Source organism: Neofelis nebulosa, chromosome 1 (assembly GCF_028018385.1).
Source record: "Neofelis nebulosa isolate mNeoNeb1 chromosome 1, mNeoNeb1.pri, whole genome shotgun sequence".
NCBI lineage: Eukaryota > Metazoa > Chordata > Mammalia > Carnivora > Felidae > Neofelis > Neofelis nebulosa.
This window is the reverse complement of record NC_080782.1, coordinates 11,507,817-11,534,409: the sequence shown is the minus strand read 5'-3', so window position 1 is coordinate 11,534,409 and position 26,593 is coordinate 11,507,817. Positions and strand designations below refer to the sequence as shown.

General features: G+C 46.9%; 1 protein-coding gene across 6 annotated transcripts in view; it reads right to left on the bottom strand.

Moving 5' to 3' along the window:
• Positions 1 to 21,444, bottom strand: part of TRIO (trio Rho guanine nucleotide exchange factor) — a 357,996-nt gene extending 336,552 nt beyond the window's left edge. For 3 of the 6 annotated variants that reach the window (XR_009257727.1, XM_058715891.1, XM_058715883.1), the window contains exon 1: positions 20,759 to 21,441. Coding sequence is in view for 5 of the 6 variants with exons in the window: in XM_058715891.1 (XP_058571874.1) it covers positions 20,759 to 20,915 (157 nt within the window). In the remaining variant the exon portion in view is untranslated. Of the gene's footprint in view, positions 1 to 19,677; positions 19,733 to 20,758 lie in introns of those variants that run through there. The other 3 variants (XM_058715900.1, XM_058715861.1, XM_058715870.1) reach the window with 3 other exon arrangements.
• Between the last annotated feature and the right edge of the window lie 5,149 nt (positions 21,445 to 26,593).

Here is a 26,593-nt window from a genome sequence, read left to right as displayed (position 1 = left end):
AACCAAATTTATTAGAATCACCATAAAATGAAAATTTTGCATTAGATAAAACTATGGTGCAGGAGCTGACGGGATGGGACCTCGTGCCTCGGGGCAGAGGAGGAAGGGGGCGCCACCAGGACAGTGCTTTCCTCCCAGCTCAAGACAGTTTGGGTGCCCTGCACAATCCAGACTCTCCACGGGGAGCATCCCTGCCCCAGGAACCAAACTCTTCTCCCAACTGCCTCCAGCAAGGTCTACCAATGCCTATGCGTGGCACTGTCACTTTTGAATGGCTGAAGAAGAGAAAACAAGAGAAATGCAGGGAAAAAAGGAAGAAATGTGAAAAAGAGGGATTTGCAAAAGAAAGGTAAGAAGCCCACTTAGTAAAGCGAGGCGTTCATTCATTTAATAAGTCTGGAATCTGTGTGCGAGCCCCTCACAGCCAACCCGCCATCCCGTTCCAGCAGACTTTATCAGCTCTGGAAGCTAGAAAAACAGAGACTTGTGGAGAGAGTTCACACAATCTGAATGAGGGCACCTGACAGCTATTTATAGGGTCCAGGGGCCTTTTTGAAAAGCTCACTTCTGGGCAGATGGGGCTGTGTTTGAGAAGGGCTGAGGCTGTAAGAATGACCTCTGGGTGAGTCACGTGTAAACAGAGGAAAGTCCCTCTGAAGGGCACAGAGACATAGAGCCTCAGAAAGAAAGATGGATGGTCAACAGGAAGAATAAAATAAAAATACAGCTACTGGGAAGTTTAGGGGGGTACTGCTTTCATTCATCTGTTTTTCTTGAGAGTGTCCTTCCTTGACTGAGAGATGGCTAACTCCACAAACACTGCACATCCAAGGGCCTAAGGAAAAGGGGCTGTTTTCTTGCTCATGGTTTCGGGGCCTCTCGTGCCCTTAGTACATTTAATAAACAATTCAATGGGCAAAATGGCAGTGTGACACTTTAGGGCACGGGCCTATATGTGAAAAGCTGAATTTGAATTAACCACTCACACACTCCTAAGAGGAAATTCCTCCTGCAGACGCAACGGACAAGGGAATAATTTTAGAAGATCGTTAAGAGGAAAAGGACAATCACACCAACACCAGTAGGTCAGCTGAGAGAGACAGAAGAGGAGTCACTCCAACTCTGACCAAAGACAAAAGAGTAGACCACCCTACCAATGAGAAATAGGTTCATGGAAAGCCACCCAGTGACTCTCCAAACCCATTTGGCTGGGAGGTCATGGTCCGAGCCCTTCTGAAGCAATCTCAGGAGAACTAGATCCAGGGCTTTGACACCAGGAGCCTTCCTGCCCTTGAGGCAAATTGTATCTTGGGCAGATTCCAGGGTCAGTCTGGCCTCACCACCACGGCAGGTGGCTTTACAGAGCCAAATAACCTCCCCTCAAGCCACACATTTTGATCATTGGGTAATTTCATCCCGATTCCCTCGGGCCAGTGCCGATACACTGGATAATCCCCATGAGGGTGAGTCAGCCTTGCTGAATGGTGTGCCATGTTTATCAGAGAAATTAAGGCTTCATCACGTTTTTTCTTCACTCCTATCATGGCTCCAAGGCCTCTGATAAGATGGTTTTTCTGATGCTTTTGATATAATCATTAAACACTTTTTTTTTTAATTTTCTGGCACTGCCATAGGGGTGTCAAAGGATTTAAGTCATCTGAATGATTCATCCTGAAGGAGGAATTACTACATCCAGTGGAGTCGGGTTCACAGGTGACCTGCCTGTTCCACTGCTGGGTGGCATCAGAAACTGCCATCAGCACAAGGGGCACAGGCTGGTGAAGAAACGCTCAAGCATAGAAAAGTTCAAGGAGAAGTGTCCTGGACTGTTAACGTCTGGACTCAGTTTAAAACACACACACACACACACACACACACACAAGCAGTTCAGGAATAGTCTGGAAGCTGGAAAACTAACTTGTTAATCTCCTTTGCAAGTTACTATTAAAGTACAGCGCATGAAAATGAGACTCATGAAAATGTATGTAGGGACAGCCTGTTAAGATTCCTGAATACTTTAAGAATGTGAGAATAAAGAAATCTAAAAATTATGTTAACATACGTGTAACTACAAGAACCTAAAAAACAAGGTAAGTTTTACTGAGTCTTTAAACTACACTCACAGGGTTATCATTAATCCTTCCTTAATTTGAAGTAGTTTACGTATACATCCACTCTGCCCACATGCACAATGTAAATGTTAAGCCACTGGGTGTGTGTGCGTGCGCGTGTGTGCACACCAGAATGCAGTCGAGCTGCGTTTCCCCACAAGAGACACAGAATAACTGTCCTCAACAATCGTCCAGAATTATCCTACGTCCAGAATCATCCTACAGTCTTTAACAGTTGCGCGTCAGTCCACAGACTAAAACAGGAAACGACAAAACAAATTTCAGAAAAACTCTTACAGAAAATACCCTTTGCATCATCATAAAATAAGACACCTTGGAAGTGAATATGTTGTCTGAATCTACACGGTCTTGTAATATTCCTTTGTGAGCAAAGCTCCTAGACGACGACTCAATTTCCATCAAAGCCAGGAGATAAAAATTATCCCTGACTGGTACCATCAAATAATAAGGGAGAGTATGAAATCTAGAACTGGAACTGGGGGAAAAAAAAGCAAATTACAAATGGGTCCCTAAAGCAGAAGTAGAAAGGACACTCCTACCATGCTTCAAATATTTTCCCCACCTCACACTGCTGCCACTGGGTACTGTGTGTGACATATGTAACACCCATTTTAAACCTTGGTATGAAGTCTGCCATTTTTACAGGTGTAAGAACAAAGTAAGAACCGATATTTTAAAATGTTCTCAAGTGTCAGTACAAAGAATATGGGCTAGAAGAGTGTTAGATTACAAGCCATCTGTTCTGATAATTTACGATGTGATTTCTCTAATCTCCTTCAACACTACACAACATCTCTATGGCAACAAGTAGCTTCAAATTCAAGTTTGGAGCGCCAATTATGCCTTTAGTCTGCTCGTATAGCAGAAAGGAAGACTGGTCGGCGAGTTCCTCAATGAACCAGGATCTTCTCCTTCAGGAAGGCTGTTCCTGTCACAAATGAGCTACACTCAACTTTCTCCGTTATCTCCAGATACGTAAATGAGATGATTCTGTAAACTGCACATATCACACCTTACACAGAACTGGCCATGGCCCGATAACCCACAACCAATTCGTGTGCCTTGCCATAACAGAGTGGTTCCTACACCGTTGTGCACCTGAATTACCGGTAGGGCACATCCAAAGTCCAGATTCCAGGGCTCTATTCTAAAACTACTCCATCAGAATCGCTAGGGATTCTGTAATTTAAAGAAACTTTCCAGGTGGGGCACTTAGCTGGCTCAGGAGGAAGAGCATGCAACCCTCGACCTCAGGGTTATCGGTTCAAGTCCCATGCTGGGTGTAAAGATTACTAAAAAAAAAAATTTTTTTTAACTTTAAAAAAAGAACTTTTCAGGCAATTCTGACGTAGTCCAGTTGAAGAACCACAGGTGTAGATGACAAGCATCTGTGGTGCCCTGTGCTGGCAGCCCAGCAGCTCCTACTCAGAAGGACTAACCCCATCCCAACAAAACCTGACGCAGAGCGCTGTCCACACCAGGTGCCCTGCCAGCACTGACAGCCAGCGTGAGGCCAGAAGAGGATGGACAAGTGCCGTTTCCCAAACTAAGTGAGGCCTGAGTTGAGTCAGTTAAGACAGCCAAAAAGATGAGGGAACACCCAATACAAAAACAGGTGGCAGACCACAGACACAGAATGGGGGAGGGGAGCACGGGGCTCACAGAGGCTGATAGGGCCACGCCGACCAGAAGCTTCTCCCGAGGCTGGCCCAGCTAGCCCGGATGGTGTGACGAGGTCTGAAACTCAGAAATGTGTGTCCATGACTCACACAAGGCCTTGGTCACAAAGCACCCTTTCTAGACCAGCAAAGAAAAAGAAGAGTGTAGGTCATGGAGAACAGAGAATGGTTCTTCCCTAGACTTTACTAAAACCCTCATCTGTGACACAGGAAAATACCACATCCATCGAGAATATGCGATAAATGAGACCTAATACTCTATGCCTTTTAAGGAGCATCTCGGATTTCATTTTCACCTTGAGGGCGATTCCAATTAGGTAGACGTGAGCGAGTTGATCACCTCTTACAATTTTAATTTCTACATTATTCCCCAGCACATCTTTAAAAGAGGCCAAAAGAGGGAATCTGCCTAATCATCTTGCCTCTTTAGAATATAAACTCCCACTGGCCAGAGTATTATTTCTGTCTTCTCCAGCTGTACGGCACCTGGCATGTTGATGCTGCTCAGGGATAAACAGCCCATTCATGACACAGTCCCATGTATACTGAATAATGCCCATAAAGTCCTTTGAAGATGAAAGCCACTTCAAGTGCTAAGTAATTCTGAGTTAGGCATTTAAGACTGAGAAACAAAGATGACAGACCAAACACCATAAAAAGGTCACCTCCCAGCAGGAAGGCTCTTGTTCTGCCAGACCTCTGGTCCTTTCGCAGGCATGCCACACAGCAGACCAACCCCAATGTGCTTTATGTGTTTTTAATGTATATAATCAGGGGGAAAGGCTTCAAAATGCTACAAAGCATGGAAGTCTTCAGTGGCTCAGGGGTGGGGAGAAATGAGTTGTGGGTTGTTTTCTCATTTCTTCTCTACATTTGGAAACTTGGCGACCAATGAGCCCTCTTTAAAAAAAAAAAAAAGTCTTCATGGTTTGTTTCTTTCAGGGACCATCCCCTAAAGTAATTTCAAAGCCCCACAAATTTTTCCTTTCTGAGAAGTCTCCTAAGTGGAAGCTAAAATACTCTGCATGAAGTGTCATCTCGATTCTAAAACAGGCACAATGAAAATTACAGCAGAGCATATGCGATTTTATGCAAATTCATAGTTTCTGTCTTAGAGTCTAACACGTACTCCACGTCTCAGTCGTGTATGCGAGTGAGCAGAACGGATGCCAGTGTTCACGAATACAGAACTCACACTAGCAAGAGCACCCTGCCTGCAAGTTCTACTGCAAAGACATTGTCTCTCCCTGCAACCTCCCCAGAGCGTTTATTAGAAAGACTAAAGTACCATCAGCTTGAACTATTTCAGGTGTGCCTTCCACTATCCCACAACACCCACCCAAGCAAAGGTGTCCTGTCCTCTTTGACTGAAACCCTCTAAAGCTTTCACCGATAGTTAATCCAAAGTTTTCTAAGAAATCACCAAATATACCATCAAATCATAACTGAACTCCATCAGATCTTACCCATAATACTACTCTCTTTCAAAGGAGTCATTTCATTGCTTTCCCTCCCTGACACCAAAAAAACAGGAAGTAGGAAGCTCCCTAATGGTGTCAAAGGCCTCGGTGTGATGTGCACAGCAGAGCAGGGGAAACCATCAGCAGGCTGACCCTGAGTTCACCCAGATACCCACTTTTGAAAGAAGGTCACTATGCACTTGGCATCCTCACGTCTGTCCCTAGGAGCTACCTGATCTGCGGCAAGTTAAAAAAACCTCTCCGAGCTCCCTTCCTCAGGTATCAAATGGATGTCACTTCACTATGTACCTTGCAGGGGACTAGGAAAATTAAATAGATGGTGCACAGTAAGCACTCAATAAATGAAGCTGTTTGAGAATATGAAATGTGTTACCAATTTAGCCATGACCTTTTTTCTTCTTCTGTTAATACATAACTTACATACTACAAAATTCACCGTTAAAGTATACCATTCATGGGGCACCTAGGTGGCTCAGTCGGTTAAGCGACCGACTTCAGCTCAGAGCAGGACCTCACCGTTCATGAGTTCAAGCCCTGTGTCAGGCTCTGTGCTGACAGCTCAGAGCCTGGAGCCTGCTTCAGATTCTGTGTCTCCCTCTCTCTGCCCCTCCCCTGTTAGTGCTCGCTTGCTCTCTAAGAATAAATAAACATTAAAAAAAATTTTTTTAACAAATAAAGTATACCATTCACAGCAGCTGAGTGGCTCAGTCAGTTAAGCATGGACTTTGGCTCAGGCCATGATCTCACAGTTTGTGAGTTTCAACCCTGCATCGGGCTCTCTGCTGTCAGCTCAGAGCCCACTTTGGATCCTCGGTCTCTCTCTCTCTGCTCCTCCCTCGCCCGTGCTCTCTCAAAAATAAATAAAACGTTAAAATAAAAAATAAAGTACACCATTCAGTGGTTTTTAGTACATTCAGTGTTGTGCAACCATAGCCACTACCTAATTTCAGAACATCTTCATCACCCCAAGACTTTCTCCAGATTGCCTGACCCATTAGCAGTCATTCCCACTCTCCCTAGGCATGACCTTTTATTCTCCAAATTTTCTAAATATCAAAAGCCTTTCCTGGGTGTCTGGCTGGCTCAGTTGATGGAGCACTCAACATCTGATCTCAGGGTTGTGAGTTCAGGCCCAACACTGAGCATGAAGCCTATTAAAAAAAAAAAAAAAAAGCATAAAATATTAGTAAGCAAATTATGATTCTTCTTTCTTGCTAAAATGTCTAGTTGTAGAACTTCTACAAGTACAGAGGCCAAATTTTCCAGAACAAGATCAAATACGCATGAGGACATTTATAGGAAATACAGAACACAATGCAGGAAATCAAGACTATTTCCCAAAATCAAGGCCCTATGTTCTGTCATCTTTTAATGTTGGAAAACACCAAACAGCAAATACTTTGCCTGTAACATAAGATCTGCACCAGCCGTTCCACAATTTCTAGAACTGAGTACACGCAAACGCACTTCCCGCACTTCCAGAAACCCCGCACTTCCCGGAAACCCCGCACTGAAGCAGAAACCACGTTGCTGCCACATTAAATTCATGCAGGTGGTTTCCGAGCAGAAACACTTAACTCAATGAAGGGCAGCAAGCAACAGTCTCCCAAGTCCTGACTCATGACTTCCTCCAACATAGGAACTCCGCTCCTTCCCCAATCAGGGGACTGTGGATTCCTGAGAAAGGACCCCACCCATCGAGGGCCCATGGCCCTCTCACCACCCACTCTGCATCTCAACGCTTTCCTTTCTCTTCTTCCTCCATTTGGGCAATTAGTACCGAGAGGAAGATGATAAACTGTCTTTCCCATAACAGGTGTCATCTTCATAAACTGTACTTACCAGAAATTAATCTCCCTTTCTTATTTGGCAACTCCTTATTTTTCAATTTTGTGCTCCAACATCACCAGAAAGTGAGCTGTTGATGGAGTCTGGCAGCTCTTTTCTTAAACATGCCTCTGGGGAGTTCCAGCGCATGACTTCATCTGTTTTCTTTGGATGATTAACTGACAAAGCCCTGAGCTGAAAAGCTGACCACTAACTGCCGATTTGAACAGTTTAAACTTGAAGATGTAGGTTCGCTTATCGCAGTGGTGTCGGCTAGAATTTGAAACTACTTTCCGCCTATTCTTGGATTGAGCGAGTCAGTAAAGATCATGAGAGTTAAGGGGAGCCTTCAGTGTTCAAAAAGGAAATTGCAAATTTGGGAAAGGGAAGATTAAATGCACCCTGTGGCTCTGGACTGGAATTGAAGGCATGAGTTTTAACTCATGGTTGTTATTCTATTTTTTCTAATTTTTTAAAAATGTTTACTTATTTTATTTTGGAGACAGAGCGTGCATGGGGAGGGGCAGATAGAAAGAGACAGAGAATCCCAAGCAGGCTCCTTGCTGTCCGCGCCAGCCCCCATGCAAGACTTGAACGCATGAACCATGAGATCATGACCTGAGCCGAAATCAAGAGTTGAGAACTAACTGAGCCACCCAGGCGCCCCCACTCATGGTTACTTTAGACAGACAGATGCAGAGATAGTGACATGTGTGCATCTGTGACATTATATACGCATGTGTATACATACACAAACACTTCCTAGCCCTGGCCACTGACTGGTTCTAGACGCAATAATGACACCCCTGTACCAATGAACACACTTAGGCCCAGACTGTGTTTCTAAATACCATTTCTCTACTAAAATGAACCAGGGTGTCTTGAAGAAGCGGCTGATTACACGGCTGCAGTAAGAAAAGTACAACACAAGCCTGGAACATCTTATTGTGTCAGAAAATAGCAAAGAGCTCAGAAAATGACAGTGACAAGTCACAAAAGATAAAGGAGCCAGTCTGAAAGGACTCCCACTGGCCAAATCTTGGAAAATTTGAGCATCAAACGAAAAAATGATAGCAAAGGATTATAACCTATTGTATACAATAGGACCCCAGGAGGACATATTTACATAAATAAATAAATAGGGCAGAAGGAAAAGCTCTTCCTTATCGTAGAAAGTCAGGGAAACACAAGGAATAATGAAGTTCGAAAAATCACCATTTCACAACCATCCGAGTAATCACTGATTCCAGCAAAAATCATCTACAGATGCTACAACCAGCAAATGAAAGTCAGGAAAGGAGCAGGATTTGACATAGTCTCAAATCATCTCGCAACAAAACATTAACTGTAAGGAAACACTACAGTGGAGAAACCCGGTAGTCACCACCTGAACCAATGCCCCACGTGGGGCTGCTGACAGCTGCATCCCTGACAGGGCGCTCTGGGACCTTCTGCCACAAAAGCACAACCTGGATCTAGTCACAAGGAATCGTACCACCCACACTCAGGAACGGTCACCCAAAGAACTGACTGGAATCTTCGAAATACAGGGGTAACAAGAGAGACTGGAGGAATGTTCCAAATTAAAGAAAACCTAGGAGACACAACAACTCAATGTAGTATGTGGTCCTGGATGGAATTGCTGGACCACAAATACTTTTAATTGCCAAAAAGGACATTTCTGGAACAGCTGGTTACATTTTACTAAGGTCAGTACATTTAGGTAGTAGCATTGTATCAAATTAATGTCCTGATATGGATCATCATGTGAGTGAATGTCACTCCTCTTAGAAAATACACAGCAAGCCACCATGTAGAAGTAAAGGCATCATCAACTCTGAAACTTACTCTCAAATGGTTCAGAAACAAAATCCCATGCAAATTTTATATACATATAAACACACACACACACACACACACACACACACACACACAGAGGGGCAGGGGAAGATCGTGCACACGCATGTGTGGTGAAATAGAAACAGGGAATCTGAATCTGAGTTATTTCTCTTTGAACATGAGTTCTGGCTTCTCAAAACAGACCTACCTGCCCCCACCCCCAAAAATAAACCCCACAAACTTTACACGTAATTAGCAATGAAGACATGAACCAACTAAGCCAAAAGTAACACAGTGAAATCTCACTTCAACTGAGTTGATATGGATTCGAGCTTGGTACCTCCTTTCGTTGGTTTAAAAATCAAAGACAAACCATAACGGCCATGTCAAAAGTAACCCATAATCTCACATTAAACAGCAGGCTAGTCCTATTCTTTTAGTTCCAGAAATTTTTTAAAAACGAGAATTAAATAAAAACGGAAAAACTTGAAACCCTTGGAAAGTCTTTGAGCAAACCAGGAGGAAACAAAAATGTGGATTTCCAGAGCACAATACATCTCCAGGTTATGTAATGTCTACACTCACAACAGCAGCGTTTCCATCATCCCCTGACTGAAATACGAAAACTCTAAGGGAGCCGTGCAGTTGCTGAGACCCACACAGAGACAGAACGTGGTTCCAGTGTGGAAAGGCCGCCGGGAGTCCCTGCGGGCATGAACCTGACCAGCATCCCAGAGGACCAGGCCACAGTAGGGACGGGGACAGGTGAAGTGTCACAGACAAAAATGCACCCCACGGGTGGAGAAATCTACAACACACCGCGCTGAAAGGACGGTGGAAAACAATCCTGTTCCCCAGGACCCCATCATCATCCACACGCACGTTTCCACGAATAACAGCAAAAAAAAAAAAAAAAAAATGAGAGGCTGCAACAAAATAGCTACACGGAGAGAACCAGGAGTCACCACACCCACCTTATAAAATTGTCCCCGGAAGAGCAGCTGAGCATGGCCCGCCCCAGTCCCCCGTCCTCAGAAAGGAAGACCCAGTAATCCTTATAATGTGTCAGACACAGCAAGCTGCCGGCCGCTCCCGCCCTTCTCACACTTCCCTCCGCCAACCCCGACCCGACAGCCACCACAGGGGAGGCCTCCCACCCAGCCCTTGGGGGCAAGTCCACACAGCCAGGGAGCCAGAGGACCAGCCTTTCTCCCCCACCACCAGGATCCCTCCCAAGGATCCCGAGACAGGGGAGAGCCGGCAGAGCAAAACTCACGCAGCCAACATGCCTCAAATGAAGAGCTAGGTTGCTAGGATTATTTATGTAAAAAGGAACATCGGTTTTAATTAGGTGAGAAGAGGACCGGCACAGAAGCTAAATTACAGGGCCCAGACCAACCTGAAAACAAAAACGCCTGCTATATCCTGGAATCTTTCACTCAACTCTGCTTGATGTGTGACTTGTAAATTATAGCTTCGATCCTCAACACACAAGAATATACGTATTCAATTTTAAAGATCTGAAAATTACAACACAGGATCCTATGGGAAGCTGTACAGAGTGAGGGCCCTCTCCACTCCCTCTGTCACGGAGGGCTTTGTGGTCTGGCAGCCCTGGGCGTCAATTCCAGCCCAGGCCCTCACCAGCAGCGCAAACTGGGGTCATTCATTCCACCTCACCAGAGGTTGAGGTGTTCACACTGACCCAGAAGCCAGCACCTGCTGGCAGGGGGGATGTGACTTGGGGCCCTTCCCCACTCATCCTCCCTCCCTCCCTCTCTCTCTCCTGCTCGTTGTGTCGCAAAATAAATAAATAAATAAACTTAAAAAAAAAAGAAACTCAGATGGCGGTAGAGAAAATAGTTAACACCACGACTTCACCAGGTTTTCTTAAAGGACAGCATCGGCATTAACAGTATTTGGGGGGAAAAATAAAGATCGTATTTTAAATATCATCCTGTGAGCTTCCAAGAAAGTTATTGCTTTGTGGACGCACTTATTCTACTCTCCTCTGAAGCATAATTCCAAAGGTTCTATCTGACCCCCTATGACTGGAGGTCCTGGCCTCCCACACGACTGTGGCAGCTGCTGCTGGAGATTTAGATTCCAGCAAGAGCAAAGGCAGCACGGGAGAGGCAGCGGCCGTTCCAGTCTGCCATCTTCCTCGTTTCCCAAAATACGGCCCCAGATCCCCAAGGAAGTTGTCAGAGGAAATTTACAGTGATCTCACCTCAAGCCTGCGTCAGGTTTGCAGTCAAAGGTTTGCAGCAGTTTGGTTCAGGAGACAGGTGCCATCTCACCTACAGGCTGGTCCCTTCGGTGAGACGGGACTTCACACAATGCCATGAGGAAGGAGAGAAATGCCTGGCAATGAACCCTGCGAAGTTTGTTCTCGGGAACTACAGTTAAATATTGAGAAAGAAACACATACACAGACCAGCTAACAAAATGCTGAAATCAAGGACTCTGTCACAAAGCCCCTCCCCTGTGAGAGCAGAGGCAACCAACCCATCAGGGGACAAGTGAACTCAACTGCCACATGAAAAAAAAAAATGTATGGCCTGGAAACCATCAAATTAGTATCAGTTCTCAAGGCTCCTGAACCCAAGACATATGAGGACAAGTGCAACAGCACTGAGATGGAGGTGAAATAACGCTAAAAGTCATGTGTGAAATACATCGTGGCTCTGTGCGATCTGGTCTCTCAGTCAGTGGTCGTCCCTGGCATGCCAGCTGTCATCACTGCGGTACTGAAAAGGGCGTTGAGGGCTGGAGATAACTTCTCATAGTTTCAAACGAGAAACATCTATCTGTTTAGTATCAGGCTAATGAGGAATTTATTCCAGTTATTTGGATGCCAAAATATTAAGTAATTTAAACTGCACAGACTTCATTACATGAGACTAATTAGAAATATTTATAATAACATTCCGGTCAAAGTATTGTTTCCCAGTATCTGTATGTAACTTCAGAACAAATAATAGAAGAATTAGACTTTGGGGCCTTTACCAAACTAATAAAGTTATCCAAAAACTTTTATGTATATATATATATATACATATATATATATATATATATATATACACACACATATGCACATTTATATATATATATATATAAATATACATATATATATATGTGTATATATATATATATATATATACACACATTTTTTTCCCCTGTAGATCCTAGCATATCTGTCATGCAGAACAAGGACTAAGTAAATGCAAGGAAGAAAACGTAAAACTTTCAGAATCTGAATAAGCCAGGAGTGCCCTCCCATAGGGTTGCAGAGGTGATGTTCCACAACAGCTGGCAGTAAAGAAGGAATCCTTGAAAGGTGGATCAATGTCAGACTAGGAAGTACAAGGAATAAACAATGGAAAACAACTTCTTACAAGCATTTCACATGCATAATTTGCAAATTAAAATTAAAACACTTTGCCCTAGAGCACACATGTCATTCATACACGTGACTTCGCATATACTAGGGGACATGGGTTCTTTTAAAATAGATTTCAGGGACGTCCCGGGGGGCTCAGTCGGTTGAGCAGCAGACATTGGGTCAAGTCATGACCTCACAGTTCACTTTGCGGGTTTGAGCCCCAAATGGGGCTCTGCATCAGGCTCTCTGCTGTCAGCACAGAGCCTGCTTCAGATCTGCTGTCCCCATCTCTCTCTCTCACCCTCCCCTGCTCAAGCTCTCTCTCTCTCTCTCAAAAATAAACATAAAAAAAAATAAATTTCAAATATCAGTGTCTGATATATTCCTACGTTCCTTCTTGCTTTGAGACCACCATTCCACAGAATCCCAAAGTGAGGTGTTTTCCAAGATCTATACATACATACATAGACACGAAAAAAAAGAAGATACCAAGAAACCCTATCTAAAATTATTCAAGGATTATACTTTCAAATTTGAATTGTGTTTTTCCCAAGTTCAAGAATAGCTTTATTTTGTGGTTATGAATCTTAAATGCGGGGACTAACGCTTTATAAATGCATTCATCAATCATCAATACTGCAGCAAAGTGAGTTCTACCTGAGAAGGCCCAAGAACAGAGGGCTAATGGCCTCACACAGAAACAAATGTGGGAATAACACCCTCTGCCCCAAATGAAACTTATCCCTGGAAATTCCTTCTGTAACACCGGGAATACTGAGACAGTACAGACCATCCCACATTTACTACTCTTCTATCTGGACAGCGACAAAAACTCACCAGAGTGGGTAAATTTGAAGCAGGAAAAATGGTGACTGTTCATATCTAAAGATAGGGCTTAAGTCAGCAGACTTGACTTACATGCCATATGGATTCCCCAAGTTAACGCTTCTTGCAGAACCCAAGAAAAGGATATTTATTTCCTCACAACTACCTTTGAAGTTTCCCTAGTAATTACACAAGTTTGGTCCCACTGGTCAAGGCAGTCTGGGGGACTACTGTTATCTTTCAAATCAATAGGAAATCTTTTGGAATTAACTGGGTTTTGCTCTAGCTTAACTAGAGAAATAACTTAATTGGATTTGGGTTTTGTTGATATCTCATTGTTTTAAAACTATTTACATTTCCTTGATTACTAGTGGAGCTGGCATTTATTTGTGGCATTTATAAATTATCGGTTTGCCTGTTTTCCTTATGGATTGTCTTACTGACTTGAGGAAGCCCTTTTTTTCTTACAGGTATAGAATTCTTTGATTTGTAATGAAATGTTTACTGCCAGTTTGTTATCAGCCTTTTTTTTTTAATGTTTTAAATTAACATACAACAAAACTAACGGGGGGCAGGGGGTGCAGGTCTATGTATTTTAACACATATAATCAGCAACACAGCCAAGATACAAAACAGTTCCATCATCCCCCCAAATGCCCCTCATGCTGACCCTCTGTAGTCATGACCTTCCAAACCCTAACGCCTGGCAATCAACCAATCTGTTCTCTCACTGTCCTGTCTGTTTGAGAATGTCACAGAAGTGGAATCATTCAACATGAGACTGCCTTCCTTTACGCAGCATTAACTGAGTGGGGTGCACCACAGTTGATCTGTTCACACCTACAGTGTTTGAATGCTAATGGCAACATAAGACTGCAAAGGGCCCCCAACCCTTCCCAGCAGCAGGACGGTAACAGCAGCAGACCACGTACTTCTCTTCTGGAACTGCAGAGAAAGAGCAGAGGGTTCGCAGAACTGCCAGGACTCTGCAGAAACCCCTCCTAAAGAAAAGCCAAGTGCAATTCATCACTGTCCCTAACAGGACCACAGACTGTAAGAAAATCAGCCTGATTAACTCACATGAACACCACTAACCCAAAGTACCCTAGACCTAGAATCTATTCTTTACTTCGACAACATCTTCATTACGCTTTCTCTGTCAGTGTAACCGCTAAAAGGTACTAATTTATGACAAAGCCCAAATAGAGTAATGCTTCCAAAATACAAGATTTGCTCTGCAGATTTCTCCACATTCCTCACCAACCAGACAAGAGTAGACATGTGGCTAATTAAAACAGTCAGTAATCTAAAAGTCAAGTATATTTATCACCAAAATGAAGTTCTTTATTTCCACAGCACATCTGGCATTAGACCAAATATTACAGAGTCACAGGAAAAAAAACAAAACAAAACAAAACAAAACAAAACAGAAGCTACACCCTTTCCCCAGCTTAACAATCTGCCACATGCTTGGAAAAGTCTGCACACACCTGCCCTTCTGCCCTGGACATATAACCTTTCCCAGAGAGCAGGTGGTTAGTAATTTGGGTTTCCAGGGGCTTCCTCACATGGAGAGGAACAAAAAGGAGGAAATTAAGACCAAAACTATTCAGTAAGCACACTACATGTCCCCATCCATGAGGAAGAAGTGAAAATGAGTACTTGTGCACTTGCTGACCATTACACAGCCCAGATGTGTGCCCACGAACAAGAATGTCTGCAAGGAAGGCTTAATAATGTCAAAAGGTTGGGAGACAACACTGGAAATTCTAGCCAGATATCTCCTTTTCCTCTTTATAAACTGGCAGAGATGGAGTGAAATCGGGGTCTTGCAGGGGCTGGGCACTGTGGTGAGTGAGGAGGCAAAGGTCCCAAGAGGCAAGACCTCCACTGTGGCCACAGGAGGCCCAGAGACGGTGGGGAGAGGAAGGCGGAGGAGGGGAAAGCAGCAGCAGCAAACCAATGCTTTGCAGGGCCCTGTTCCCAGTCCCTCCCTCCTTTTCTCCTTCTTGGTCCTTTCCCCTCAGTTAAGAGGTGCTGTGACAGGAACTCCCAGGTGGCTCCAGTGAGTAGTACATCAGCCAGGATTCCTAAGTGCCAAGGTCACCGAGCAGACTCCCCATACATGCTCATTTCCTTGCCCACCGCTCTGCTAAACAGCTCATCCGCAGAATCTAGAGTAGGACGAGACAGAGAACTCTGTCCCGCTATCTAATCCCGCCTGCCCCTCTCTCCAACCGTGGGCTCATCCAGATCCCTGCCTGCCATCAGCTTCAATGGGGCTGAGAAGCAAGAAGTTATAAAAGATGGCACTCTCCATCCACAAGACAAATAACACAGTCACTGCTGGCAGCTCACCCAAGTCCACTCAGATGAACACTTGGGATAGGAAGGGATGAGACGGACATCAGAGCAAGCCACCACCTTCCACCAAAATGCACCGCGAATCTCCCTCCAACCCACTTCTTCTCTGTCCACGGAGTAGCTGCTGTTCCCGCCAGTGGCACTACTGACATTTGTCAAGACAACACACTTAAGGAAATAAAAACCAATTCATTATAAAATTGAGGAGGAATGAAGGGGGTTGTTAAGACTGCTTTTTATAGTAAAACACAATCCATCCCTATCAACAGAAGTGATTTTTACGAGGCAGTAAAGTGTGGCTATTGATTAAGAATTTGACTTTTCTCTGGAATTCCGCCAAGGATGTCAGATAAAATTTTATTTTCTCAGTACAGGAATCAAGTAAATAAACTTAAAATAAATACCGGATACAGCTGACTTACATTATGACAGCTTCAAACACACCTTGCACTTTCAGTTAGAAACAAATCCCAAATTTATCATAACATTTCAAAGGTCTAGAAAGACCATCCTAATCACTTTTTTTTTTTTTTTTAATGTTTATTCATTTTTGAGAGACAGAGACAGCGACAGAGCATGAGCAGAGGAGGGGCAGAGAGAGAGGGAGACACAGAATCCGAAGCAGGTTCCAGGCTCTGAGCTGTCAGCACAGAGCCCAACACAGGGCTCGAACTCACAAACCCTGAGATCATGACCTGAGCCGAAGTCGGATGCTTAACCAAATGAACCACCCAGGCACCCCTAATCACTTATTTTTAATATACATTTGAGGAACATAGTTAAATCACAGGCTTCACTTTGAACAGAACCACTTGTGTCATTTATATCTTGCTTAATCATTTAAATCGTTAAAATGGCTTCATTTGAATCTTGGATGGCTAACCCGCAAAGGGAAAAATACAATATCCTGCGTCAATAAGTCAATTTACAAGGTCTCAATGAGAAGTTTCTTTCAATGATTGTTTTACTGTGCTTTGATTTCTTGAAAGTCACTTATGGGATTATTTTTAGCTATCTCTTTGCTTTCCTCTAAAACTGAACCTGAATGCCACCGAAAAAGGAGAAACTGACATTCTCAAATAACATTTTCTTCGACTCCTTTTTTCAAAATATTGAAGGTAACAAGGACTGAATTCGTAATACAATAATTATTATTAGTGCTCACAGAGACCAAAGCTGCCAGACTTCTAAATATACACAGATGTAGTGTGGCCAGCTTGAGGCCTCCACTTATGTGGTGTTAGCAGCGTAAATATAAAGAAAAGCATCCCTGAATGCTCCATGAGGAAATCATCATATCGAAACACAGAAAGATATGCATACTGCTCTGTCACTAAGTAACAGACTCAATTTTCTTCATATGTTCTGTTGGAAAGAAGGGCTGCAGCCAGGAGTTCAGAATAAGATCTAATGAAAGAAACCCAACACGATGGGCTGCGATGCTTCAGAATAACCACAACCTTTATTCTCTGCACATTCATCTAATGCCAACCTAAAACATGCCAGGCAGGTTAAAAATAATGCATTTATGTAAGTACCCCCCCCCCACACACACACACACACACTCTTGCAAGGTTAAATAGAGAGCTCTGAAAGAATGATTTATTGCCACAAGAATACAGCCCCAAAATAGATTGGCAATAAAAGTGATTGGTCCCAGGGGGCTTGAGAGCTAATGTAAGCAAAGTCCTGGCCATGAGAGGCCTCCAAGAAAGAGTGTACCAGAGTCGGGGGCGCACTTTCTGGCCCTGACCCCACCCTTACCAGAATTACACTCTGAGCAAGTCACTTGACCTCCCTAGAAGCCTGATTCCCTTTCTGTAAAATAAAGAAACTGGACTAGCTCACATCTGTGATCCAACCACCCCCCCCCTTTTTTTTTCCTTTTGAAATCTGCTTTATCTTTCCTAGAACTGAGGTCTGTGTGAAGCAGAGAAGTTTGAAATTCACTAACACCTGTGGAAAATCTCAGCTGCCCTCTAACACAGCATCGCCACATATTTCCGCTCAATCCAATTTAACACTAATTGACCTGCCTGCTGGTGCCAGGTTTATAAAAAAAGGAGAGTCGGGATTGTCAAAATGGATGGGAAGTCTCTGTGCCAAGGACCTGAGTGGGGAATGAAATGGCAACATATGAGGTAAGACCTTGATTGAGGTGGACACTGGGTGACACAAAGCAGGGGGAAAGGGCAATCACTGCTCTGAAGCCATGAGCTCTCCATGGAAAAGTGGAGAATAACCATCAGGTGCTGAGGGCTCAGAGGGAACCACAGAATCCGAGTGGGAAGCAGCCCCTGAGCCATCCCCCCCACCAAGTGCAAGCGCCCTAACCCCAGCACCTCTGAGCCATCTCCCCCCACCAAGTGCAAGAGTCCTAACCACAGCACCCAACTCTGAAGCTTGGCAGGTGGTGGTGCCCCTGCTGAGCACTTCCAGTAACAGAGAAATCACATGGCAGCTGATTTTATTCCCGAACTGCTCTAATTGTCTAAAAAGTCCTATTAAGCTGAAGTCTTTCTCCTTGCATCCAACCATGGGTACTAGTTTTCAATCCATGACTACAAAGTTAAAATTTAATGCAGGACAGAGAAAGGATAAAAAGGAAAGAGAATAAGGTAGCCAAGCAAACAGTTCCAGGACTGAGAAATGAAAGGCAACCAACAGAAATGCTTTGTCTAGGACACCTTGGCAATTTTAATTACCAGGCTCTTTTTGGAAAAATGTTCACACCCTAATCTGTCCACCACAGTCAATGAGAACCTTTTTCCTGTGTTTCTCCATCTTAGAAAAGAATGTCAGATTTTACTGATGGACTTGGCCTCTCCATTCAGTCATCCATATTCAATCAAAGCAGACAAGGAGCCCCCCCACCCACCCACCCCCGTCTGAGCCACTCTACCAGGTGAGGTCCCTACCCATAGTCCTGCTTCATCTGTCCTGACAGGTCCAAACCCCCCACCCCACCCCCCACAAATTCAACTGAATGGTCCCTCTCTACCCTCCGCTAGACATCACTGTCCTAGATGCTGCAGCCAAGATCTAGGTCAGGGATTCAGAGCTGCCCAAAGGAGGGAAAAGCACTTTAAAAAGATGTTCCAGACTTCCCCTGGGATGGGACAGTGCAACTGCTGCTACTTAAAATCTGCTCTGCCTCCTGATTCCAGATCAAACAACTAAAAGGATGGTTTGTCAAATCATTTTGGAGGCTGGAAGAAAGGAACAAACCAGTGAAAGCATTGCCAGATTTTGCCCGAAACTGAACATGGACAAGAGTCCGGGCACGGAAGCAAGCACAGGTGTAGGCATGGCCACCAACAGACTTATCTCCCCAGATAAATCCTGGGAAGAGCTACACTGACAGGGAGCAAGTTTTCTGTGGGCATTCATTCCACCCTAATGTCTTTTGGGCTCTTCTTAGCAAAAGAAGTAATTTCTCTACTGTGCATAATAAAGATGTAAGAAAGTCTGGTCTCACAAGCACCAAAAATTCCATCTCCAGGGCACAGGAGCCTTTCTAACAGAGAGAGGCTGAATTCCGCACAGAATCTATTATTCCGTGACAGGTGGTAGAAACAGAGAAAAGACAGGCTAGACTTTAGCTTCAGGGCATGAAGAGAAGACGTCCCAGTTCTGCTGTTAGGAGGTAAAAGGAGGCTGCTCAATCCGGCTAGCTAGTTGCACCCCCCCCCGAAAAGGGGGGGGGGGGAGCTTTCATTTGAAGGAGTTCATGTTTTCCTAAACCTTTGCTTTCTGCAAGGACCTCACGCGGAGAGAGAGAGAGCACTAGGAAGTATATTAACCCCAAGCTGACACTGTAGAGTCGGTGTATGTCAGTCCCAGCCACATCCAATCTGTTAAAACGACTCAAAAATAACCCCGCTTGGCAAAGATCAAGAAAACGAGGAAAAGACCGTGCTACACCAGGCATCTACTGGCACTAACTTCTACCTCCGACCATCGCCCTCCCGCTGCAAACTGCTTCTGGTGACCCCGAATACCGAATTTGAAAGAGGCCTGGAAGAAACGTGAACCGCCGGCCACCAGCGCGCGCCCCATCATAGGCCGCTCCCCAGACGTCCCAGCCCCGCCGTCCTCACCAGCACCCAGCACACGCCCTCCGCCCGCCGGGCCCGGCCGCAGACCTGGCCCGCCCTTCTCTGTTCTCCAGCGCGGAGTCTGCATCCTCCCGGCCCCGCGCCCGCCCGATCAGCGTGCGCTCCGGGCTTCGGGCCCCCGAGGCCATCGCCGCCGCCGCCGCCCGGACGCGCGAGCAGACCGGACTGGGGCGGGGTAGGGGGGGGCGGACGAGGGGCGCGGGGGCGCGGTCCCGACTCACGCGGGATCTGGGCCCAGGCTGGAGGCGCCGCCGCGGGGGTCCCGGGGACGCCCTGTCACGCCCCCCAGACCTCCTCCCCGCGGGACTGCAGCCAAGCTCACCTCTCCCACGGGCACCCCCTCCTCGCTGGAAAGACACCCGGCCACCTGGCACTGCCTCCACCTCCAAGCCACCCAGGCAGTGCTCCACGCGCCTGGCTCCCCCAGGGCCACCGCGCTCCCAGATGTCCCACCCGGGCCGCCCCCGGAGACAATGGCTCACCCGCCTCCCGGCCCGCCGCACTTCAGCTCGGCCACCTCCCCCCTCCCCGGGCAGCGGGTGCCATGGCTTCCCCGTTTCACAGAAGCCTAGGCAGCGGCCAGGGAGGTGACAGGCTGGAGGACCGAGCAAAGAAACCGGGCTGCTAATGGGGTCGAGGAGGGGCCAGGTACAAATCGGCCACAGAGACCGGCCCAGATGAGAGCCGCTCTCCCGGGTCCGGCCCCGCCACCCCCGTCCGCTCGGCCTCCGGGGCAGGGGCCTCCGCCCTCACCGTCCCCGCCGCCGACTCCTCGGCCCTCCCGCAAAAGAGACAAAGAGCCGGCGCCCCAACCCGTGGAGCGGTGGCCACCGGGGGCGGGGGACGGGAAGATTTTACCCCGGAACGAGGGGCGGGCGCAGGGAAGGGCCAGTCGGCGGCGTCCGGGCCGAGCCGCGGCCCGCGGGGCGGTGCGGGCAGTGGGACACGCCGGTGGAGGTCCGGGAGACCGGGCGTGGGGGTGCAGCAGCCCGGGCCAGAGCGCGCCGGGCCCTACGAACGGGCGAGCACCGGGCGCGCCGGGACTCGCGGACCGCGCCTCCGCGGCGGGCTTGGCCGAGCGCGCGGGCAGCGCCGCAGTTGCACTCACCGGATCGGAAGAAGGCCGCGATGTCGGCCAGGTCCTTGGCAGCCTCCTCGGCCCCCTCTCCCGCGCCGCCCCCGCAGCCCGAGCCCGCCGCGCTGGCCGTGGCGGCGGGGCCGGAGGACGCGGCGGGGGCGGCGGCGCCGCCGCTGCTGCCGCTCATGGCTGCGGCGGCGCCCGCGGCCGCGCCCGGCTCGGGCCCCGCGCCCCTAGCGCCGCGTGCCGCCCGCTCCGCGCCGGGCCTGGCGGCGCCGAGCGCCCAGCTGCCCGCGCCCGGCGCGCGGACGCAGAGCCCTGGGGCGGCAGCGGGCGGCGGCGGCGGCGGCTCCGCCAAGGGAGCGCGCCCACATAGACGAGGACTCCGCCCGGTAGCCGCGAGCCGGCCGCGGGGCGGGGACGCGGAGCCACGGCCTCGGCGGCGCCGCCGGCCGGAGCGCGGGCAGCAGCGCGCGCCGCGCGGGACACGCAGTCGCAAGGGCGGGGGCCCGTGGCCGGCAGGAGCTCCGGGATCACGGGCGCCGGCGGCAACCGCGAGCCTCCATCTTGATTTCAAATGGGGAAGGAAGGAGGGGGAGGGGGAAAATCACGGCTGAGGGAACCCGGGTGAAAGGAAAAGGGAGAGCAGGGAAAGGAGAGGAAGGAAAAAAAAAGAGGGGCTTCGGGAATTTCCGGCGAACATCGTCAGGGACCCGAGCGTGGGCTCGGCGGGTGGGCGGGGCCTGGCGGGAGGGGCGGGGCCGCGCCCGGCGGCCGGACGCCCGGAGAGCCGGCGGGCGGCTGCGTGAATGCTCAGCGGCGCTTCTAGTCCTCCGCCCGGGTAGCTCCAGCCTTTGGAAGGAGCAGGAACGCTCTCACCAGCCGGGGCGGACCTTTCCTGCGGCCGGCACGGTCCTCCGAGCGCTTGAGCTGGGTGTTACAGACGTCGCTCGCGGGAACGGGTGACTCAGGCACCGGGCTGGCATTGGCACGTAGACCGGGCTCCATAATAGTTGTTGAATGAACAGAGCGCATGGAAACAGTCCCAGAGGCGAGTGGGGCACGTCTGAACTCCTGGGGGTACAAGTCTTCTCGTCTGTAGAATGAGAGTCTAGACTCACAGCTCCTGTCCTTATTCCACCAAAACGTAGAGAATGGGAAAGGTGGTGAGAGCTGGGAAAACCGAAGGAAATGAGGAAGGGGTGACACCCACCCAGCTTTATGGGAGTTCTGTGTCACACCAGAATTTGACAAATATTCAAGTACAAAACGTTTTTGACGTGGCTGCGAGAGGAATGAGCAGAAGGTATGGTTTTCAGAAGTTAAAGGATCCAATGCTGAGAGTCAGGAACATTGATTAAAAAAAAAAAAAAACACGGATGTTGAAACCACTGTAATGCATACGGGAAAGGAACAATTAAATAAAGGGTGGGTAGTGGACACCAAGTTTTACACTGTCAGGGAGGTTACAGGTGAACAAGACGAGGAAGCTAAATGAGTCTTGTGGTACTGGGTTAGAGTTGGAGACATCGGTATGAACCCATGATGAGCTTAATACAGATATATAAAAAGATTTACAGATATGTGTCTATGCATGGGTTAGTCCACATACATGTATTTCCTTGCTGTGTCAGCTGAGTGGACTTAGAAATTAACACTCCAGGAACAAGCAGTACACCTGGCACTCGGATCTTGTTTTTAACACCATTCTCCAGTAAAAAAAGAGGTCTCGTTAGGGAAATGGACTGCAGCAGGGAATATACAAGATGAGCCTGGAGCATCTTGTTCTGCCAGAAGGTAAGGAAGAGGTCAAAAAGAATTTTTTTTTTTTTTTTATAAATCGAGAACAACAAGGAAGGAGTCTGTCAAAGGGCCACAGGAGCCAACTGAAAGAGTTTCCGATGGCCAAAACTGGAAAACTTTGAGCAACAAAATAAATAAAACAGTACTTGATTATAACCCAAAGTATAAAATAAGTATCCATGGCTGCATACTGACCCAAATAAATGATTAAATAAGTAAATAAATGAAGAAAATAAGACAACTTTCCCATGAAGTATTTCGAATCATTGATGTAGATACTCTGCCCTCAATGGGATGGAATAGAACTCTCCTGTCTGTAACTATGGTCGGTACATAGTGACTGGCTTCCTAAGAGTAAAACATGGAAAGAGGGGAGAGTAGCTTTACAATGGAGAAACCTAACAAACACTAATTTAGCCGGCGATCAAGGTTAACATCAGTAGCGATAAATCATGTGGATGGTATGTACCCTTGATCTGATGTAATGAAAATGGCACTTTACTTCTGTGGTCTTCCTTCCAAGAATACATAACCCCAGTCTACGCATGAGAAAAGCATCAGACAAATCTGAATCAAAGAATTCGACACACTCTCTGACCAGTATTTACCCAAACTGTCAAGGTCATCAAAAATTAGAAGAGTCAGAAAAACCATCACAGCCAAGAGGAACCCAAGGAAACATGACAACTAAATGTAATATAGTATTCGTGATGGGATCTTGGAACCAGGAAAAAAAAAAAAAAAAAAGAGTATTAGTTAAAAACTAAGAAAAGTTGAATAAGATATGAACTTTAGTTAATGACATACCAAAACTGATTTAATTGGAATAATACAGGGAAATTGGCTGTTGGGTATAGGAACTATGCACTATCTTTCCTGTAAATTTAAATCTATTTTAACATAAAAGTTTCTTCTTAAAAATTTAATTATATGTGTAGTATCTCAAAAAGAAAAAAAAAAATAGGTCCAAATTTCACCAGTCATCAGGTGTGCTGACAACGTTTCTTTTCTGTATTTTTCTGTGGGGGTAATTTCTGTCTCCATCTCCCCATTCCTCGCGGCAGGAGTTTAATCCTAGTTCAAGGAAAATGCGATCCCTGGAAATTTTCTTTATCACTTGAGTGCTTTTCCCCTCCTGCCTTCTTCCGAAGGTTGTAGCCAAGCTCCCAGAGGTGTTGGTGATAGCACAGGGTGGGGACAGGGAGGTTGCACATGGTTCTTGGTCATCACAGGTTCATGCTGGCACTGGGTGCCACAGGGTGTCCCATGCCTGTCCCTCTCTTTGACATTCCTGCCTGGACTTCGGGCATTGCTATGACCTTGCTGCCTTCTGCTGTTGTATTTTCCTCACCCAATCATGGGGACTCTCAAGGTCAGCTGACAATCGGTGCCCTCCGGAGCTACTCCCAGGAAAACATTCAGGTGCTCACTGGGGAGCTCAGACCCCCCTCCTCCTCCCACCTGGCCCCAGAAAGTGAGGCCAAGTTCTCACTGCCCTAGATCCCTCAAGCCTACCTGGGCACAGACTTCCTTTCTCAGAGATTCCCATCGGGATCTAATGCTATTCCACCTCCTCTCCCCCAAATTGCAGAATCATTTTCTCTGAAGGAAAAAAATGTCACTCCACTTTCAGCATGCTGTCTTCCAAATCTATTGTTTTGGGCATAACCCTTGTGTTCTTAAGGAAACTCAATTTTAATACTCAAAAACCCTTTACCTCCAATTATTCCTTCAGCCATGGATTCCAGAAGTGTATCTTGAAATTCAGGAGGCAAGTGCCGATTTCTTTCTTTTCCTTTGCATCCCACCCATAGTAACCCTCACCTGAAGGTAATTAATAAAAAGCCACCGTGCTTCCCAAAATGGTGGGAAAAGGTCAGAATTTTGAAAAATAAAAACTGCTCGGGTGAGGACAATGGGCAGCAGATTGGAAACCATGCAGCCACAGAAGGATTGGCAATACCTCAGTGCTGGCACCTGGGAAGGGACAATTGAAAAAGGCTGATTCTCTTGGAGGGTTCTTGGGTGGAGGCAAGTTCTGGCTGTTGGGAGGTGGCCTCAAAAGAGATGTGCCTACACGGCAATGACTGCGAAGGATGTTGGGGATCAAGACAGAGAGGGAATGTATTTGGGTGAGAGGTGTATATTTTGGGCAAAAAGATCTCCCTAGGGTTGAGCTCCAGGTAGTGACATTTCCATGAGAATGATACAGAAGACCTGTGACTGAGTGTGGGACATAGATGAAGACTCACCCAGATTGCAACAAAAGGCTGCACACAGGTTTTTCCCTTCTGCCATCTGAGTATGTGTAGGGGGATCGAAACAGGGTTTCATGACCCCTGTTGTTGATCCTACCCAACCTTCAAAATTCAGCTGAGATTTCACCTCCTTTCGTGCAGCTCCTATATGAACTCACCTCTCCCTTCTCTGTGTCCTGCTACACCAGTCATCCTGGCATTTGATCATGTGCTGCATCATATTGTTTACATCGTTCATGTTTACGTGCAAGATGCGGAGATCCTTTGCAGTCAGCGTGCAAGCATCGGCCTGTCTCCTGTGTACCTAGAGCTCAGGCACAAAGGTGTGAAGCCAAAGAAATGGAGAAAGCCGGCTGGGGAGACACTGCGAGCTGCCTACCCACCACCCTTTCTCTCCTTCTTACAGGAACCCAGGGCCAGCTGAACAACTCTACTGCCCGGCTCTGGGGGTTATGAGACAGGGTGCTGGCTGAAGAGATATAAGTGGAAGGGACTGGGCAGGACTTACCAGACGGAGTTCAGATTCAGCATGTGCACCCTCTTTGCCCTTTGTCCTCTCCGGAACACAGACGAGATGCTGGAGGTGAAGAGGCCACTGTGTGACTCTAAGAGGGTGAACGTGAGAACAGAGCACATAGCACAGGTGACTCAGGGAGTTGCCCACTCCCAGACTTCTTGTTATATGGAAACACAAAAGGAAAAGAAGGCCCTGAGTTAGTGAAGTTCCGAGTTCAGTTTCACGCACCCAAACCAGCTCCTAGCAGATAGACTGGCCCCAGTTCTTCATCAGTGTTTCTCAAACTTTTCCACGAAAGAAACTCTGGAGATGGAGGATGGTGAAAGTTGTATCCTCGAGGAACTTGGTAGGGAAGCGCAAAGAGCCACAAGATGAACGGATCTTTGAAATCGCTCACTTTTTCTTAGAAAGGCATGTGAATCTTTCCTTCTCCTTATACATGGATATTTATTTTAATATGTGAATAATGTCTTAATTCAGTTACCAGTTGTTTGGGGTTGCATTGTGCCTCCCCCCCCCCCAAAAGATACATTGATGTATTAACCCTCAGTACCTTACAATGTGCATTATTTGGATGTAGGATCATTGCAGATATACTTAGTTAAGATGAAGTCATACAGGAGTAGGGTGGCCCCTAATGCAATATGATTGGTGTCCTCATGAAAAGATAGCCATATGAGGGTACAGGGAGAGGACGGCACATGGAGACGAAGACTGCGGTGGTTCATCTGCAGCCAAGGAATGCCAAAGATTGCCTGCAAACCACCAGAAGCTAAGAGGAAGGCAAGGAAAGATTCCCCACAAGTTTTGGAGGGACTGTGGCCCTGCCGGCACCTTGAGTTCAGACTTCTAACCTCCAGAACTCAGGTGAGACATTTCTATTGTTTTAAGCCACCCCAGTTTGTGGGACTTACAGTTATGGTGGCCCTAGGAATCACACAACCCAATCCAGTCTGCCAAATTTGTGAGTGAAACTGTCATACTAGAGAGAAATTTATACATTGACCTTATAGATAATATTTGATTGGTGCTTAAGATAAAGGAAAAGAATCCAGGGGTGCGTGGGTGGCTCAGTTGGTTGAGGATCTGACCCTTGATTTCGGTTTGGGTCATGAGCTCACGGTTCATGAGTTCGAGCCCCTTGTAGGGTGCTGCGCTGACAGCATGGGGTCTGCTTGAGATTCTCTCCCTCTCTCTGCCCTTCATACCCCACCCTCTGAAAAAGAAACAAACAAACAAACAAAAAAGAATCCAGAGAAATGTAGAGAGTTCCAGCCTGATTAGCTA